Source organism: Tachysurus fulvidraco, chromosome 6, assembly GCF_022655615.1.
Source record: "Tachysurus fulvidraco isolate hzauxx_2018 chromosome 6, HZAU_PFXX_2.0, whole genome shotgun sequence".
NCBI lineage: Eukaryota > Metazoa > Chordata > Actinopteri > Siluriformes > Bagridae > Tachysurus > Tachysurus fulvidraco.
Window position 1 is genome coordinate 32,159,712 of NC_062523.1, and position 17,081 is coordinate 32,176,792.

Below are 17,081 nucleotides of genomic sequence, written 5' to 3' on the forward strand. Positions count from 1 at the left end.
TTGGGTGTGTGAAAAAGTGGACACTTCGGTGGGGTGTGGGGGGTGGGTGTTTGTGGAATTCATACAAATGTGTCAGACATGGTGACTGTATGATAATGAGCTCTATTGGCTGGTCCAACACTAACAGAAAAACACTGCCTCAAAAGGCTATTTTGAACACTTGAAAGTTTTAAATGTGCAAAAACAAATTATACATTTGTACACAATGTAAAGTTTAGTCACAACAATGGTAAAAAAAAAACAACCTAATTGCATAAAATAAGACATTTTTAAAGTTGAAAAGTGGAACAATGGATGATACTTTTCAGTCCTCCTTACGTGGGGCATATTTTTCAGAGGACTGAATCTTTCCCAACAGTCTACGATTACTCATTAAGTAAGAATGGAAGTCTTTGCAGGTCATGTGCTTGTAATTGTACTGAGTGCACAGAATCCCCTTCAGTGAATCAACAGACAAGCGATTCCTCTCCTTGGTCCAATGCACTTTTGGATCTTTCAAAGAATTTGGTCCACCTCTGGTGTGCTTGTAGATCACTGAAGTCAGCTAGGTGCCTGATACAGCCCTCTAAATGGCCGAATAAGTATTTTTTATATGTTTTGGGTGGAGGGGTAGGTGAATACCTTGCTGCCCTCCTCCCCAAATGGCCAATCAAACGGGCAGGTCAATTTGCGCAATGTTTCGGTTTTTAATCAAACCTTCTTCAGGCGTTGACCTGCCAAAATTTGGAAAAACACTAAAAACCAAATTAATAATACCAAGCAGTGGGTTAATTACCATGAAATGTTCCAATTAATCAATTGTGAGAGGTAAAGCAGCTTAATAGCTGTGAGGTGTGTGCTGCACAGCTCAACTTAGAATTGTGAGTCTGTCTGCAGTGGCCTCCTTTATATAGGGAAAGCTCCACCCTCATTTTTTTAGAAAGAAAATTCTTTTCTGAAACCTCTAATGCTGCTTGGATTTTTTTCTTTTCTTTATAAACATATTTGTATGGAGAGATATAGGTATATAACCTTTTATTATTCATTTTAATAAGATTATCAATATTATTTAAGTTAAATAACCCTAGTGTATTATTAGAAATAGGTAAATAACCTTTTATTATTCATTTTAATATAATTATTATTATTGTTTAAGTTAAATAACCATAGTATTAGTATTAATTATGTTATAATTATTTTGAACTAATGTTCTTTCTTCTCCCTCTGTCTTTTCAGGTGTGGTTTCCAGCCCGATTGGCGGACCGGTTGGACAATTCAGGTAAGTATTTGTCATTTTTGTGTCATTACTTTTGTCATTATCATTCAATAATGCTCTTCTTACCTCTGGCGGTTCCCAGCTCAATCGGCGGACCGAGTGGACAGAGCAAGGTGGTATTGAAGGGCAAAATAGCTGTCATTATAATGAACTAATGTTCATTTTTTTCTCCTCTCTCCTTCCTCCAGGCCTGGTTTCGGCCCATGCGGCAGACAGAACGGACAGACCAAGGCGGCAGTGGCGGCACTGGCTGGATTAGGGTTTGGGTTGGGGTTAGAGTTAGGGTTAGGGTTAGAGGTTAGGTTTTGGAAAGTGTACAATGACTCCCCCAATCACAGGATCTTTAACCCGTGTGGTTGAGTAGGGAGACAAGGGAAAGGCACGGGCCGACGCATGTTATTGCACTGCTATCGCTCTGTCAGAACTTTGTTTCCTTGTAGACCACCTTGGGTTTTCTTTAAAGGTTTGAGTAAAAGGAAGTGAGCCACCTGGTTGAGTGGGTCAATCTCCTGTATTAAAAGTTTTTAAGTTTTTTGTGACCTTATTAGGAAAAAGTTGTTTATGGATGAAAGTTTTTCTGAAATAGGAAGGTTTCTAAAGGAGAAATCTAAAATAAGAGAGAGTCTCAGAAAAGGAGGATACTCCGTCTCATTTTAGCTGCTGCCAAATTTGGTTATTGTTTTGAGCGTTTTTTTCGCTGACTACTATGTTCCGAATTGAGAAGTTAAAAGTAAAAATAGGGATCTAAAATAAGAGAGAGCCCCTAAAAAGGAAGATACACTCACCTATTTTAGCTAAAGTCAATTTAGGGGTTAGGGTTGTGTTTACGTACTACTGTCCTTTTACGTCGAACAATAGGGTTAGAGGTAGGGTGGAGGCTCGAGTAAGGGTAGGGTTAGGGTCAGGGGGTGCACTTTATGTCCGCAACTCAATCATCAGCCTGCTGAAATTGGGAAGTCGGCGGGTGGTATCAGACATAATCGTGAGGGTTAGGGTTACAATAGCTGTGAAGTGTAGGTTGGGGTTAGGGATAGGGCTAGGGGCTAACTTGGGTCTGGGGTTATGGTATAAGGGGACAAAAGTGCCAAATCCCAAAAAACAGAGGGTGCACTTCATTTCTGCAGCTTAATCATCTAAGATGGACAGCCTGCCGAAAATGGGAAGCCGGCAGGCGGTACCAGACACAACCGTGAGGGGTACACCAGCTAGGGTTAGGGTTAGGGTGGGGGGTAGGGTTGTGTTAGGGGCCGCGTGGAAGGGTGTGTGTGGTGTTATTATATTTTTTAATTTTTTGTCTGTACTTACCTGTAGAACTGGGTTAGGGTTAAGGTTGGGGATAGGGGTAGGGTTAGGGTGGGGGGTAGGGTTGGGTTAGGGGCTGCATGGAAGGGTGTGTGTGGTGTTATTATATTTTTTAATTTTTGTCCGTACTTACCTGTTCCGGAACTTGGTTAGGCTTAGGGCCAGGGCCGGGGGCAGGGCCAGGGTTAGGGTTGGGGCTGCATGGAAGGGGGTGTGTGGTGTTATATTTTTTAATTTTTGTCTGTACTTACCTGTTCCAGAACTTGGTTAGGGATAGGGTTGGGGGTAGGGTTAAGGTTAGGTATAAGGGGATAAATGCGAAAGTGCGGTTAGGGTTAGGTCCAGGGTTAGGGTGGGGGGCTCGAGTAAGGGTAGGGTTAGGGGCTCGGGTTAGAAATAGATGTTTAATTTGAGGAATCATGTCCTTGTGGTGCACTGGCCTAAATAATCCCAGATAAAGATGGTACCAAAACAAAAAAGAAAAGGAAAAGAAGAGACAGAAAGAAAGAAAAGAAAAAATGAAACTGTAGATTGAGGTTCTGGTCGACCTGTGATGTCCACCTATTATAATGCCACAGTCTGAAAAAGTTGGTTATGTTAATAAATTAAGTTCGGTATAATTGGTTGCGGTTAGGTTAAGGGCTATTGTAGGGGTTCTGGAAAGGTCAGAATTGGTTATAGTGAGGTTATGGTCAGGTTACAGTTGTGGTCAACACAACATTATGCCACAACCTAAAGAGTCGGTTATGGTTAGGTTATGGTCGGGGTCAACCTGTAACGTCCACATACCATTGTATTACAACTGAGAAAAATCGATTATGGTTAGGTTAGGAATTTAGTAAAAATCCTAGAAGAATAGAGACAGGTTATGGTTAGGTTTGAGGGTACACCATCAATAGTGAAAGAGAGAATTGATTCTGGTAGATTTAAAATTATATCATAAGTGCTAATCGATCAGAGGGGAAAGAAAAAGGAGGAGAAACCGGGGTGGGGGGTGGGGGTGGGGAGACAAAATCTGACTCTAGACCAAAAATGAAGACTAGAGAGAAAAAAAAAAGGAAAATGGAAACCAGGATTGGGAGGATATTATTCAGTACGGTGAATCTGTATGGCTCTACATGGTCTCCAAGTGCTAAAGTACAAGTGCCAACCATCAAATTTCATACTAATCACTCCAAAAGTCAAATATACCATCACATCACTTCAAGAAAACAAAAAGGGGGTGTACAATCTAGACCATGAATTACCAAACAGGATCTCCCACTTCAGCCCATACCCGATCCCCAATATTGAACCCACACGGAAAAGAGGTGTTCAAATCCATTATCCAAAACATCTCCCTCCGTTTCCTTTCCCCAGAAGACCATAGAAAATTCGCCTCCAATCCAGAAATAATGAAAGACAAATCTATAGAAGCAAAATGTTTTACTAATGGTGTGTTGAGATTCTGAAGGTTAATGTTACGAAGATGTTGTTTCAGTCGTGTCTGTAGTGTATTGCCCGTTTCCCCCACATATCGGTGATCACAATGAGTACAGGTTATCAAATATACAACATTCCGAGTCAATAAGGTTATGCGAGGTAAAGCAACATGTCCCCTAGGATCGGTCCACAGGACTTTAGGCTGGCGGAAATACTTTGTCCAAGTCGGAGGTGCTGCCACAGGATCCGAAGGAAGCGAAGATCTGACCAACAAATCCTTCAAGTTCTGGTTTTTCCTGTAGGCGGAGACAACATGAAACCTTTGCAGCGGTAAGTGTTTACTCTGAACCTTTTGAAATTGATTTTTTATGCTAAAGTTGACCATTCTAGAACGGATGTTGTATGTAGTAATGAAAGGGATGACATCTCTGGTGTCGGTACCCAATGTCGGCTCCTGGCTATGTAGAAAGTGTACAGTATGATTTTTTATTTTACGGAGGAACCTTTTTGGGGTAGCCTCTCTTACGAAGGGCTCTGAAAAGAGTCAGAGTGGCTCCTTCAAAATCCTCCCGTCTGGAACAGATTCTATAAAAACCAATCAGTTGAGATTTGACCAACCCTGCAAATGTATGTCTAGGGTGAAAACTATGTTTGTGAAGACAATGTGTATCGGTCGGTTTGAAATACACTTTCGTCAATAATGTCTTCTTATTCTCAGACATAGGCGAGAAGAACACTGTAGTGTCCAGAAAATCTACCGAATCATTATGTACGTGGGCTTTTAGTCTAATGGTCCTATGATGTGAATTAGCTAGTGCGACATACCGATCGAATGACTCAGGGCCGTGGGACCAGACACCAAAGAGGTCATCCAAATACCTGAAATAGAGAGCAGGCCTTTCCGTAAATTTGGATTGCAATGTCCGCTCCCAATAAGCCATATAGATATTGGCATAAGAAGGAGCGAACATCTTACCCATCGCCGTACCCTGGATCTGTAGATAACACTGTTTATCAAATTCGAAATCATTCCTGGTCAGGTTGATCTCCAACAGCTGCAATATAAGATCATCCGGCCGACAAGGGTCTGGATGTCTATTGAAGCACTCTCTGACTGCCTCAAGGCCCAATCGAGTGTCAATGTTGGTGTAAAGTGATTCGATGTCAGCTGTGAAGAGAAAAGCATGACCAGGAAAAGATTTGTCCCGAATCTTCTCTATGAAATCATACGTGTCTTTTAAATAACTGTCATGAATTTGAGAAAGTGGATTAAAAAAAATGGTCGACATTGTGCTGAATTGTACGACTCGCTGCCACAATCGGACACGATAGGGCGGCCCTGGGGAACCTCGAAAGGGATCGTCCATGCCTTAGGATCTTTGTGTACCTTGGGAAGCAGATAGAAGCATCGTGGCCGTGGTGGATTCGGTCCTATGAGGTACATTTTTTGTTTATGATTAATGTAACCTTTAGTCTGTAATTTTTGGAAGACATCAATCAATAAAGACTGCGTTTGATTCTGTATCGAGTGTGGTAATCGAATATAATGATCTGGATTGTCAAGTTGTCGACGAGCTTCCAACAAATATTGTTGTCTGTCCAATATGACTACAGCCGAGCCTTTGTCAGCAGGTTTTAGAACAATATCTTTGTTGTTCTTCAATTGTGTCAAAGCTAATCTCTGATGCTGATCCAAATTATCCCTATCCAACAATGGAGAATTTAATAAGGTAACTGTCCTGTAATTATTCTGAACTAGTTTTGAAATGGGTGAAGAAATTGTCTCAATCTTGGGGGTCCAATTTGATTTATTAAGAAAGGGTAAACGTTCTATATCCGATTCATAATCAAAATAGTCTAACAATTTCAACGTTCTATTAAAGGCATGGACGTCTTCCAAGAGCTCTCCAGGAACCACCCTCCGTGGCGTCGGCACAAAAGTCAGACCCCTGCTCAGGAGCTGCTCCTGCGAATCTGTAAGTATAAATGTTCTAGAGAGGTTAATAATGTTATTTCGTACGGTGTGTTGAACTGAGATACACTTTTCCGAATCTAGTAGTTTAATTGGTCCAGCCAATGTGCCAAAATGTCGATCGCCGTCTGCCTAGTCCAGTGGACCGGATCCTTAGGGTCCACCCTAAACCTAAGAGGGGAAAGTTCAGTAAGAAACTTAGTATTGGTACAAATAAACTCATTGAGTTTCTTAAGGTTTTCCTGTTGAGAGGCAGGGAGCAGATCAGAGAAGTGGATCACAGGGGTATAGACCATCGCATTGGGGAAAGCTGTCGCCGCCGATCTCCACAATTCTTGTAACTGTTTCTTAGACGTCTGTTGGACCAGTTGTTCTTTGTTGTTGATGCCCAAAGCCAGGATTACCTTCTGAGTATTCGGATTAGGGGTCAGTTTCTGCAAGACCTTAGCGATGTGTAAGAAGTTAGCACCCGGAAAACTGTCTATCTGTACCAAAGGATTATAAAACTGGAATACGAGCCAAATTGGAATCGCCTATGAATACGATCGGTTTGTGAACCTTCAAATGCCAATCCTGAATCTTTCTGGTAGATCTGGGATGTTTGACAGGGAAACGGGGAGAACCAGCTCTCTCCAAAACCATCTCAGCCTGTTGAGTTGAAGCTGCTCGGAGCGGAGCATCATTCACTGAAACGTCAGACAAACGCAGGGGTGATACGGAAGGCCGGGAAGAAGATGGAGTTAAAAATGAGGAGGCTTCAGATAAGACCTTGGTCAAGAGTCCTTTATTATGTCCTTCATCACAGCCTCTTTACCTGATCCCGAATCGGCCTCCTTCACCGAGTCAGAATTAGGGGTACAAGGCAGAATAGTTTGTGATATAGGGACAGCTACATTACTGAAGACAATATCACATGATTGTTGATAGTGAGATACAATCTTATCTCCAAGTACTAGAGTTCTATCTGGAGTATCACACAATTGGATCAAATCCTCTGTGGGCAAATGATGCATCTCTGCCTCAACCGTGACCGGTTTGGCCTTGCAGAAACTGACATCAACCACCGTCGAATGGACCTGTGGGATCAAGTTTGTGGAGATCCGAGACGAGGGCTCACAAGAAAAACCTGCATGTTCTGATCGATCCAAATCTACATTGGGAAGGGTCTGTACAGAAGTCAAAGCAGAGGTGCCAGAAGAAACCGCCATCACTTCCTGATCAAAAGAACATTGATTTACAATCAAATTCTTAGTCACAGTCAACGTATCGATTTTTAATCTATGTTTATATCGGTTTCGGGCCCACTTACATACTTGTTCCCAAGCCGAATCAAGCCACTCTTTTATGTTAGTCAGCAAACTAGATTGGGTCACCGTATAGTGGTCAAGAAGGAGCCGCATGTTCCGTCGCATCCATTGGTTGGTGTTATCGGCAACATACTGTAAGACTACATTATTGGGACATGCTGGTTTAATAAATTTGGTCAACCTATTCACTTGCTTAGACATACCCTTGGGAAAGGCATCAGTGTGTATAGCATGACTTATAATCTGTATGTGATGTGTAATCTGAATGAGTTTAAAATATTGCTTATTAAGAACAATATGTGATGTCTGTATTGCATTCTCCACCCCATCTGCTTGTAAGTTCTCTAGGACAGCAAATCTGTTGCTCAGTGTGGCCATGGAAACAGAGGACCAAGATTTAATTAATCTGATAAAAATCTATGAGTCTTACCCCACCGGACCATAGAGAGATCCGTCTGGTGTCCAAACACTGAAGACTGGTCCAAGAGGATTCAGCCAAACGGCCTCCAGCAGAACTCTTCTCCAAACAATAGGCTCAGTCCAGGAAGAAATCAATTAATCCTCTTTATTGAAAAAAAGTAATCCTTTAAAAGAATCAGTGTGCACACTGTAGCAAAAAAGAAAAAAAGAAAAAGCCATCCAAACAAGTTTAAAAGCGATGTCCTGACGTTTCGCGACACAGTCGCTTCGTCAGAGGACTATGAAGTTCTGTCCTGCTCCCCGTTACTAAAAGTGTTTGGAGCAAGGAGTTCTTCAATTGGGGTGGAGAGCTGATTGGTCCCTGAGCCTAAATGCTAAATGTAATCAGGTGTTGAAGAGAAACAATTAAGGCTAGAGACAGGAAATGGGAAGAGGAGAAAGAAGAGGGGAATGCTGGGATACGTAGTCCAAATTCAATCCCCCATTGAAAAATATATGCATTCTAAAGAGAATAAAGATTATTTATCCCTTAAAAAGAGCTTTAAGATTGGGGAAAGAAAAGGAAAGATCCCCTGCTATACCCCTCATCCACTCTCAGATCCGTTGTCCCTAAAAAGCCTCGAAAATAAAAAAGAAAATTATATATTATGGTGAAAAAGGGAAAGAGAAGGAGAAAAAAGGAACAAAAGGGGGGGGGGGGTTATATATAATTAAATGATATCCCCCGATCATAAGGAGTTCAGTGGCACTGGCAAGGTTAGGTTTAGAAATAGATGTTTAATTTGAGGAATCATGTCCTTGTGGTGCACTGGCCTAAAGAATCCCAGATAAAGATGGTACCAAAAGAAAAAAAGAAAAAGAAAAAGAAGAGGCAGAAAGAAAGAAAAAAGGAAACGGTTGTAATAAAAAATAAAATCGGTTATGGTTAGGTTGAGGTTCTGGTCGACATGTGATGTCCACCTATTATAATGCCACAGTCTGAAAAAGTTGGTTATGGTTAGGTTTCTAACTAATATGAAAAAAGTTAATAAATTAGGTTCGGTATAGTTGGTTATGGTTAGTTTCCACCTATTATAATGCCACAGTCTGAAAAAGTTGGTTATGGTTAGGTTTCTAACTAATATGAAAAAAGTTAATAAATTAGGTTCGGTATAGTTGGTTATGGTTAGTTTCCACCTATTATAATGCCACAGTCTGAAAAAGTTGGTTATGGTTAGGTTTCTAACTAATATGAAAAAAGTTAATAAATTAGGTTTGGTATAGTTGGTTATGGTTAGTTTCCACCTATTATAATGCCACAGTCTGAAAAAGTTGGTTATGGTAGGGTTAGGGATAGGGTTAGGGTTAGGGTTAGGATTAGGGTTAGGATAGGGTTAGGGTTAGGGTTAGGGTAGGGTTAGGTTTTTGAAAGAGTACAATGACTCCCCCCATCACAGGGTCTTAACCTGAGTGGTTAGATAGGGAGACAAGGGAAAGGCACTGGCCGACGCATGTTATTGCTACAGCTATCGCTCTGTCAGAACTTTGTTTGTATTTAGGTCCCAAATGGGCCTTGAGGAACAAGGAGGCGAGCCACTGATTTGAGTGAGTCAGTCTCCAAGTTTTAGGATTTTCCTAAGAAAGGGGGTGTGTTCAATTAATTAATTAAATTAATTATTCATTCATTCATTCATTCATACATTCATTCATTTATTTATTATTAAAAAAGAATTATTTTATAATTAATGGTTTATTTAAGGTTGTTAAACAAACATTTTATGAATTTCAGGACACATCATCAGCAGTGCACCTCAGGCTCAACGGGTGTTTCGGCCTTTGATCACTGAACACCCTCCTCTGAGGCGGCCAGCCGTAGGTGGATCAAGCCTCGGCTTGTGTCCCATGTCCAACCGGAAGCTAACTAATGCTAACGCTAAGTAACTCCTCCGTATGGGTGGAGTCATTGAACTATTTTGCCTATTAACCTATTTTATCTATCTATTTATTTGTCTATAATGGGCTCTAATTTGCTCTTAAAAGAAGAGAGTGGAAGTGAAGGAGAGCAGAATGGGAGAGAACTTGTCTCTATCTTTAACGCTACCATTTTGCTACTGTTATTGTTAACATTATTATTATTATTATTATTATTATTATTATTATTATTATTATTATTAGTGTAGAGTGTTATTTCTATCAAAGTGCTAAACAAGTGAAAATGAATTATTTACTCTAGATGTTCAATTTCCATCATCACTCTATTCTATGGGGTTCTCCGGTGGCAGAGCATCCAGTTCAATAACTTTTGAAAAGAGGCACACACCACTCCAAAACAAGTTGCTAAATATTTATTTGACCCTAAAGAACATACTACAAGTCTTTAATGTGCTATTATTTACTCTAGATGTTCAATTTCCATCATCACTCTATTCTATGGGGTTCTCCAGTGGCAGAGCATCCAGTTCAATAACTTTTGAAAAGAGGCACACACCACTCCAAAACAAGTTGCTAAATATTTATTTGACCCTAAAGAACATACTACAAGTCTTTAATGTGCTATTATTTACTCTAGATGTTCAATTTCCATCATCACTCTATTCTATGGGGTTCTCCATTGGCAGAGCATCCAGTTCAATAACTTTTGAAAAGAGGCACACACCACTCCAAAACAAGTTGCTAAATATTTATTTGACCCTAAAGAACATACTACAAGTCTTTAATGTGCTATTATTTACTCTAGATGTTCAATTTCCATCATCACTCTATTCTATGGGGTTCTCCATTGGCAGAGCATCCAGTTCAATAACTTTTGAAAAGAGGCACACACCACTCCAAAACAAGTTGCTAAATATTTATTTGACCCTAAAGAACATACTACAAGTCTTTAATGTGCTATTATTTACTCTAGATGTTCAATTTCCATCATCACTCTATTCTATGGGGTTCTCCATTGGCAGAGCATCCAGTTCAATAACTTTTGAAAAGAGGCACACACCACTCCAAAACAAGTTGCTAAATATTTATTTGACCCTAAAGAACATACTACAAGTCTTTAATGTGCTATTATTTACTCTAGATGTTCAATTTCCATCATCACTCTATTCTATGGGGTTCTCCATTGGCAGAGCATCCAGTTCAATAACTTTTGAAAAGAGGCACACACCACTCCAAAACAAGTTGCTAAATATTTATTTGACCCTAAAGAACATACTACAAGTCTTTAATGTGCTATTATTTACTCTAGATGTTCAATTTCCATCATCACTCTATTCTATGGGGTTCTCCATTGGCAGAGCATCCAGTTCAATAACTTTTGAAAAGAGGCACACACCACTCCAAAACAAGTTGCTAAATATTTATTTGACCCTAAAGAACATACTACAAGTCTTTAATGTGCTATTATTTACTCTAGATGTTCAATTTCCATCATCACTCTATTCTATGGGGTTCTCCAGTGGCAGAGCATCCAGTTCAATAACTTTTGAAAAGAGGCACACACCACTCCAAAACAAGTTGCTAAATATTTATTTGACCCTAAAGAACATACTACAAGTCTTTAATGTGCTATTATTTACTCTAGATGTTCAATTTCCATCATCACTCTATTCTATGGGGTTCTCCATTGGCAGAGCATCCAGTTCAATAACTTTTGAAAAGAGGCACACACCACTCCAAAACAAGTTGCTAAATATTTATTTGACCCTAAAGAACATACTACAAGTCTTTAATGTGCTATTATTTACTCTAGATGTTCAATTTCCATCATCACTCTATTCTATGGGGTTCTCCATTGGCAGAGCATCCAGTTCAATAACTTTTGAAAAGAGGCACACACCACTCCAAAACAAGTTGCTAAATATTTATTTGACCCTAAAGAACATACTACAAGTCTTTAATGTGCTATAATTTACTCTAGATGTTCAATTTCCATCATCACTCTATTCTATGGGGTTCTCCATTGGCAGAGCATCCAGTTCAATAACTTTTGAAAAGAGGCACACACCACTCCAAAACAAGTTGCTAAATATTTATTTGACCCTAAAGAACATACTACAAGTCTTTAATGTGCTATTATTTACTCTAGATGTTCAATTTCCATCATCACTCTATTCTATGGGGTTCTCCAGTGGCAGAGCATCCAGTTCAATAACTTTTGAAAAGAGGCACACACCACTCCAAAACAAGTTGCTAAATATTTATTTGACCCTAAAGAACATACTACAAGTCTTTAATGTGCTATTATTTACTGTAGATGTTCACTTTCCATCATCACTCTATTCTATGGGGTTCTCCATTGGCAGAGCATCCAGTTCAATAACTTTTGAAAAGAGGCACACACCACTCCAAAACAAGTTGCTAAATATTTATTTGACCCTAAAGAACATACTACAAGTCTTTAATGTGCTATTATTTACTCTAGATGTTCAATTTCCATCATCACTCTATTCTATGGGGTTCTCCATTGGCAGAGCATCCAGTTCAATAACTTTTGAAAAGAGGCACACACCACTCCAAAACAAGTTGCTAAATATTTATTTGACCCTAAAGAACATACTACAAGTCTTTAATGTGCTATTATTTACTCTAGATGTTCAATTTCCATCATCACTCTATTCTATGGGGTTCTCCATTGGCAGAGCATCCAGTTCAATAACTTTTGAAAAGAGGCACACACCACTCCAAAACAAGTTGCTAAATATTTATTTGACCCTAAAGAACATACTACAAGTCTTTAATGTGCTATTATTTACTCTAGATGTTCAATTTCCATCATCACTCTATTCTATGGGGTTCTCCATTGGCAGAGCATCCAGTTCAATAACTTTTGAAAAGAGGCACACACCACTCCAAAACAAGTTGCTAAATATTTATTTGACCCTAAAGAACATACTACAAGTCTTTAATGTGCTATTATTTACTCTAGATGTTCAATTTCCATCATCACTCTATTCTATGGGGTTCTCCATTGGCAGAGCATCCAGTTCAATAACTTTTGAAAAGAGGCACACACCACTCCAAAACAAGTTGCTAAATATTTATTTGACCCTAAAGAACATACTACAAGTCTTTAATGTGCTATTATTTACTCTAGATGTTCAATTTCCATCATCACTCTATTCTATGGGGTTCTCCATTGGCAGAGCATCCAGTTCAATAACTTTTGAAAAGAGGCACACACCACTCCAAAACAAGTTGCTAAATATTTATTTGACCCTAAAGAACATACTACAAGTCTTTAATGTGCTATTATTTACTCTAGATGTTCAATTTCCATCATCACTCTATTCTATGGGGTTCTCCATTGGCAGAGCATCCAGTTCAATAACTTTTGAAAAGAGGCACACACCACTCCAAAACAAGTTGCTAAATATTTATTTGACCCTAAAGAACATACTACAAGTCTTTAATGTGCTATTATTTACTCTAGATGTTCAATTTCCATCATCACTCTATTCTATGGGGTTCTCCATTGGCAGAGCATCCAGTTCAATAACTTTTGAAAAGAGGCACACACCACTCCAAAACAAGTTGCTAAATATTTATTTGACCCTAAAGAACATACTACAAGTCTTTAATGTGCTATTATTTACTCTAGATGTTCACTTTCCATCATCACTCTATTCTATGGGGTTCTCCATTGGCAGAGCATCCAGTTCAATAACTTTTGAAAAGAGGCACACACCACTCCAAAACAAGTTGCTAAATATTTATTTGACCCTAAAGAACATACTACAAGTCTTTAATGTGCTATTATTTACTCTAGATGTTCAATTTCCATCATCACTCTATTCTATGGGGTTCTCCATTGGCAGAGCATCCAGTTCAATAACTTTTGAAAAGAGGCACACACCACTCCAAAACAAGTTGCTAAATATTTATTTGACCCTAAAGAACATACTACAAGTCTTTAATGTGCTATTATTTACTCTAGATGTTCAATTTCCATCATCACTCTATTCTATGGGGTTCTCCATTGGCAGAGCATCCAGTTCAATAACTTTTGAAAAGAGGCACACACCACTCCAAAACAAGTTGCTAAATATTTATTTGACCCTAAAGAACATACTACAAGTCTTTAATGTGCTATTATTTACTCTAGATGTTCAATTTCCATCATCACTCTATTCTATGGGGTTCTCCATTGGCAGAGCATCCAGTTCAATAACTTTTGAAAAGAGGCACACACCACTCCAAAACAAGTTGCTAAATATTTATTTGACCCTAAAGAACATACTACAAGTCTTTAATGTGCTATTATTTACTCTAGATGTTCAATTTCCATCATCACTCTATTCTATGGGGTTCTCCATTGGCAGAGCATCCAGTTCAATAACTTTTGAAAAGAGGCACACACCACTCCAAAACAAGTTGCTAAATATTTATTTGACCCTAAAGAACATACTACAAGTCTTTAATGTGCTATTATTTACTCTAGATGTTCAATTTCCATCATCACTCTATTCTATGGGGTTCTCCATTGGCAGAGCATCCAGTTCAATAACTTTTGAAAAGAGGCACACACCACTCCAAAACAAGTTGCTAAATATTTATTTGACCCTAAAGAACATACTACAAGTCTTTAATGTGCTATTATTTACTCTAGATGTTCAATTTCCATCATCACTCTATTCTATGGGGTTCTCCATTGGCAGAGCATCCAGTTCAATAACTTTTGAAAAGAGGCACACACCACTCCAAAACAAGTTGCTAAATATTTATTTGACCCTAAAGAACATACTACAAGTCTTTAATGTGCTATTATTTACTCTAGATGTTCAATTTCCATCATCACTCTATTCTATGGGGTTCTCCATTGGCAGAGCATCCAGTTCAATAACTTTTGAAAAGAGGCACACACCACTCCAAAACAAGTTGCTAAATATTTATTTGACCCTAAAGAACATACTACAAGTCTTTAATGTGCTATTATTTACTCTAGATGTTCAATTTCCATCATCACTCTATTCTATGGGGTTCTCCATTGGCAGAGCATCCAGTTCAATAACTTTTGAAAAGAGGCACACACCACTCCAAAACAAGTTGCTAAATATTTATTTGACCCTAAAGAACATACTACAAGTCTTTAATGTGCTATTATTTACTCTAGATGTTCAATTTCCATCATCACTCTATTCTATGGGGTTCTCCATTGGCAGAGCATCCAGTTCAATAACTTTTGAAAAGAGGCACACACCACTCCAAAACAAGTTGCTAAATATTTATTTGACCCTAAAGAACATACTACAAGTCTTTAATGTGCTATTATTTACTCTAGATGTTCAATTTCCATCATCACTCTATTCTATGGGGTTCTCCATTGGCAGAGCATCCAGTTCAATAACTTTTGAAAAGAGGCACACACCACTCCAAAACAAGTTGCTAAATATTTATTTGACCCTAAAGAACATACTACAAGTCTTTAATGTGCTATTATTTACTCTAGATGTTCAATTTCCATCATCACTCTATTCTATGGGGTTCTCCATTGGCAGAGCATCCATTCAATAACTTTTGAAAAGAGGCACACACCACTCCAAAACAAGTTGCTAAATATTTATTTGACCCTAAAGAACATACTACAAGTCTTTAATGTGCTATTATTTACTCTAGATGTTCAATTTCCATCATCACTCTATTCTATGGGGTTCTCCATTGGCAGAGCATCCAGTTCAATAACTTTTGAAAAGAGGCACACACCACTCCAAAACAAGTTGCTAAATATTTATTTGACCCTAAAGAACATACTACAAGTCTTTAATGTGCTATTATTTACTCTAGATGTTCAATTTCCATCATCACTCTATTCTATGGGGTTCTCCATTGGCAGAGCATCCAGTTCAATAACTTTTGAAAAGAGGCACACACCACTCCAAAACAAGTTGCTAAATATTTATTTGACCCTAAAGAACATACTACAAGTCTTTAATGTGCTATTATTTACTCTAGATGTTCAATTTCCATCATCACTCTATTCTATGGGGTTCTCCATTGGCAGAGCATCCAGTTCAATAACTTTTGAAAAGAGGCACACACCACTCCAAAACAAGTTGCTAAATATTTATTTGACCCTAAAGAACATACTACAAGTCTTTAATGTGCTATTATTTACTCTAGATGTTCAATTTCCATCATCACTCTATTCTATGGGGTTCTCCATTGGCAGAGCATCCAGTTCAATAACTTTTGAAAAGAGGCACACACCACTCCAAAACAAGTTGCTAAATATTTATTTGACCCTAAAGAACATACTACAAGTCTTTAATGTGCTATTATTTACTCTAGATGTTCAATTTCCATCATCACTCTATTCTATGGGGTTCTCCATTGGCAGAGCATCCAGTTCAATAACTTTTGAAAAGAGGCACACACCACTCCAAAACAAGTTGCTAAATATTTATTTGACCCTAAAGAACATACTACAAGTCTTTAATGTGCTATTATTTACTCTAGATGTTCAATTTCCATCATCACTCTATTCTATGGGGTTCTCCAGTGGCAGAGCATCCAGTTCAATAACTTTTGAAAAGAGGCACACACCACTCCAAAACAAGTTGCTAAATATTTATTTGACCCTAAAGAACATACTACAAGTCTTTAATGTGCTATTATTTACTCTAGATGTTCAATTTCCATCATCACTCTATTCTATGGGGTTCTCCATTGGCAGAGCATCCAGTTCAATAACTTTTGAAAAGAGGCACACACCACTCCAAAACAAGTTGCTAAATATTTATTTGACCCTAAAGAACATACTACAAGTCTTTAATGTGCTATTATTTACTCTAGATGTTCAATTTCCATCATCACTCTATTCTATGGGGTTCTCCATTGGCAGAGCATCCAGTTCAATAACTTTTGAAAAGAGGCACACACCACTCCAAAACAAGTTGCTAAATATTTATTTGACCCTAAAGAACATACTACAAGTCTTTAATGTGCTATTATTTACTCTAGATGTTCACTTTCCATCATCACTCTATTCTATGGGGTTCTCCATTGGCAGAGCATCCAGTTCAATAACTTTTGAAAAGAGGCACACACCACTCCAAAACAAGTTGCTAAATATTTATTTGACCCTAAAGAACATACTACAAGTCTTTAATGTGCTATTATTTACTCTAGATGTTCAATTTCCATCATCACTCTATTCTATGGGGTTCTCCATTGGCAGAGCATCCAGTTCAATAACTTTTGAAAAGAGGCACACACCACTCCAAAACAAGTTGCTAAATATTTATTTGACCCTAAAGAACATACTACAAGTCTTTAATGTGCTATTATTTACTCTAGATGTTCAATTTCCATCATCACTCTATTCTATGGGGTTCTCCATTGGCAGAGCATCCAGTTCAATAACTTTTGAAAAGAGGCACACACCACTCCAAAACAAGTTGCTAAATATTTATTTGACCCTAAAGAACATACT

The 17,081-nt window shown here is 38.5% G+C and overlaps 1 protein-coding gene across 11 annotated transcripts; it reads right to left on the reverse strand.

Annotated features, from left to right (window-relative positions):
• Positions 1-3,565: 3,565 nt before the first annotated feature.
• LOC113662967 lies at positions 3,566-8,342 on the reverse strand. 11 transcript variants are annotated; one of them, XM_047814432.1, is made up of 4 exons: positions 7,689-8,277; positions 4,956-5,147; positions 4,805-4,858; positions 3,968-4,275 (listed from the first exon to the last, which is right to left on the reverse strand). In XM_047814432.1, exons 1-4 carry the CDS (start codon positions 7,699-7,701, stop codon positions 4,259-4,261), a joined length of 276 nt encoding a protein of 91 aa, XP_047670388.1. In that variant the 5' UTR covers positions 7,702-8,277; the 3' UTR covers positions 3,968-4,258. The 11 variants fall into 11 exon arrangements, 6 of the variants coding, with proteins under 6 accessions (XP_047670383.1, XP_047670388.1, XP_047670387.1 ...); XM_047814427.1 differs by having other exon boundaries at positions 3,566-4,275; positions 4,805-5,147; positions 7,689-8,268; XR_007140718.1 differs by lacking the exons at positions 3,968-4,275; positions 4,805-4,858; positions 4,956-5,147 and adding exons at positions 6,692-7,161; positions 7,261-7,390 and having other exon boundaries at positions 7,689-8,270.
• Positions 8,343-17,081: the final 8,739 nt, after the last annotated feature.

Coding starts and splice junctions, on each gene's coding strand:
- LOC113662967 (XM_047814427.1), bottom strand. Junction 4,276..4,804: donor GGCCCTGAGTCATTCGATCG/GTATGTCGCACT, acceptor CTCCGCCTACAG/GAAAAACCAGAACTTGAAGG.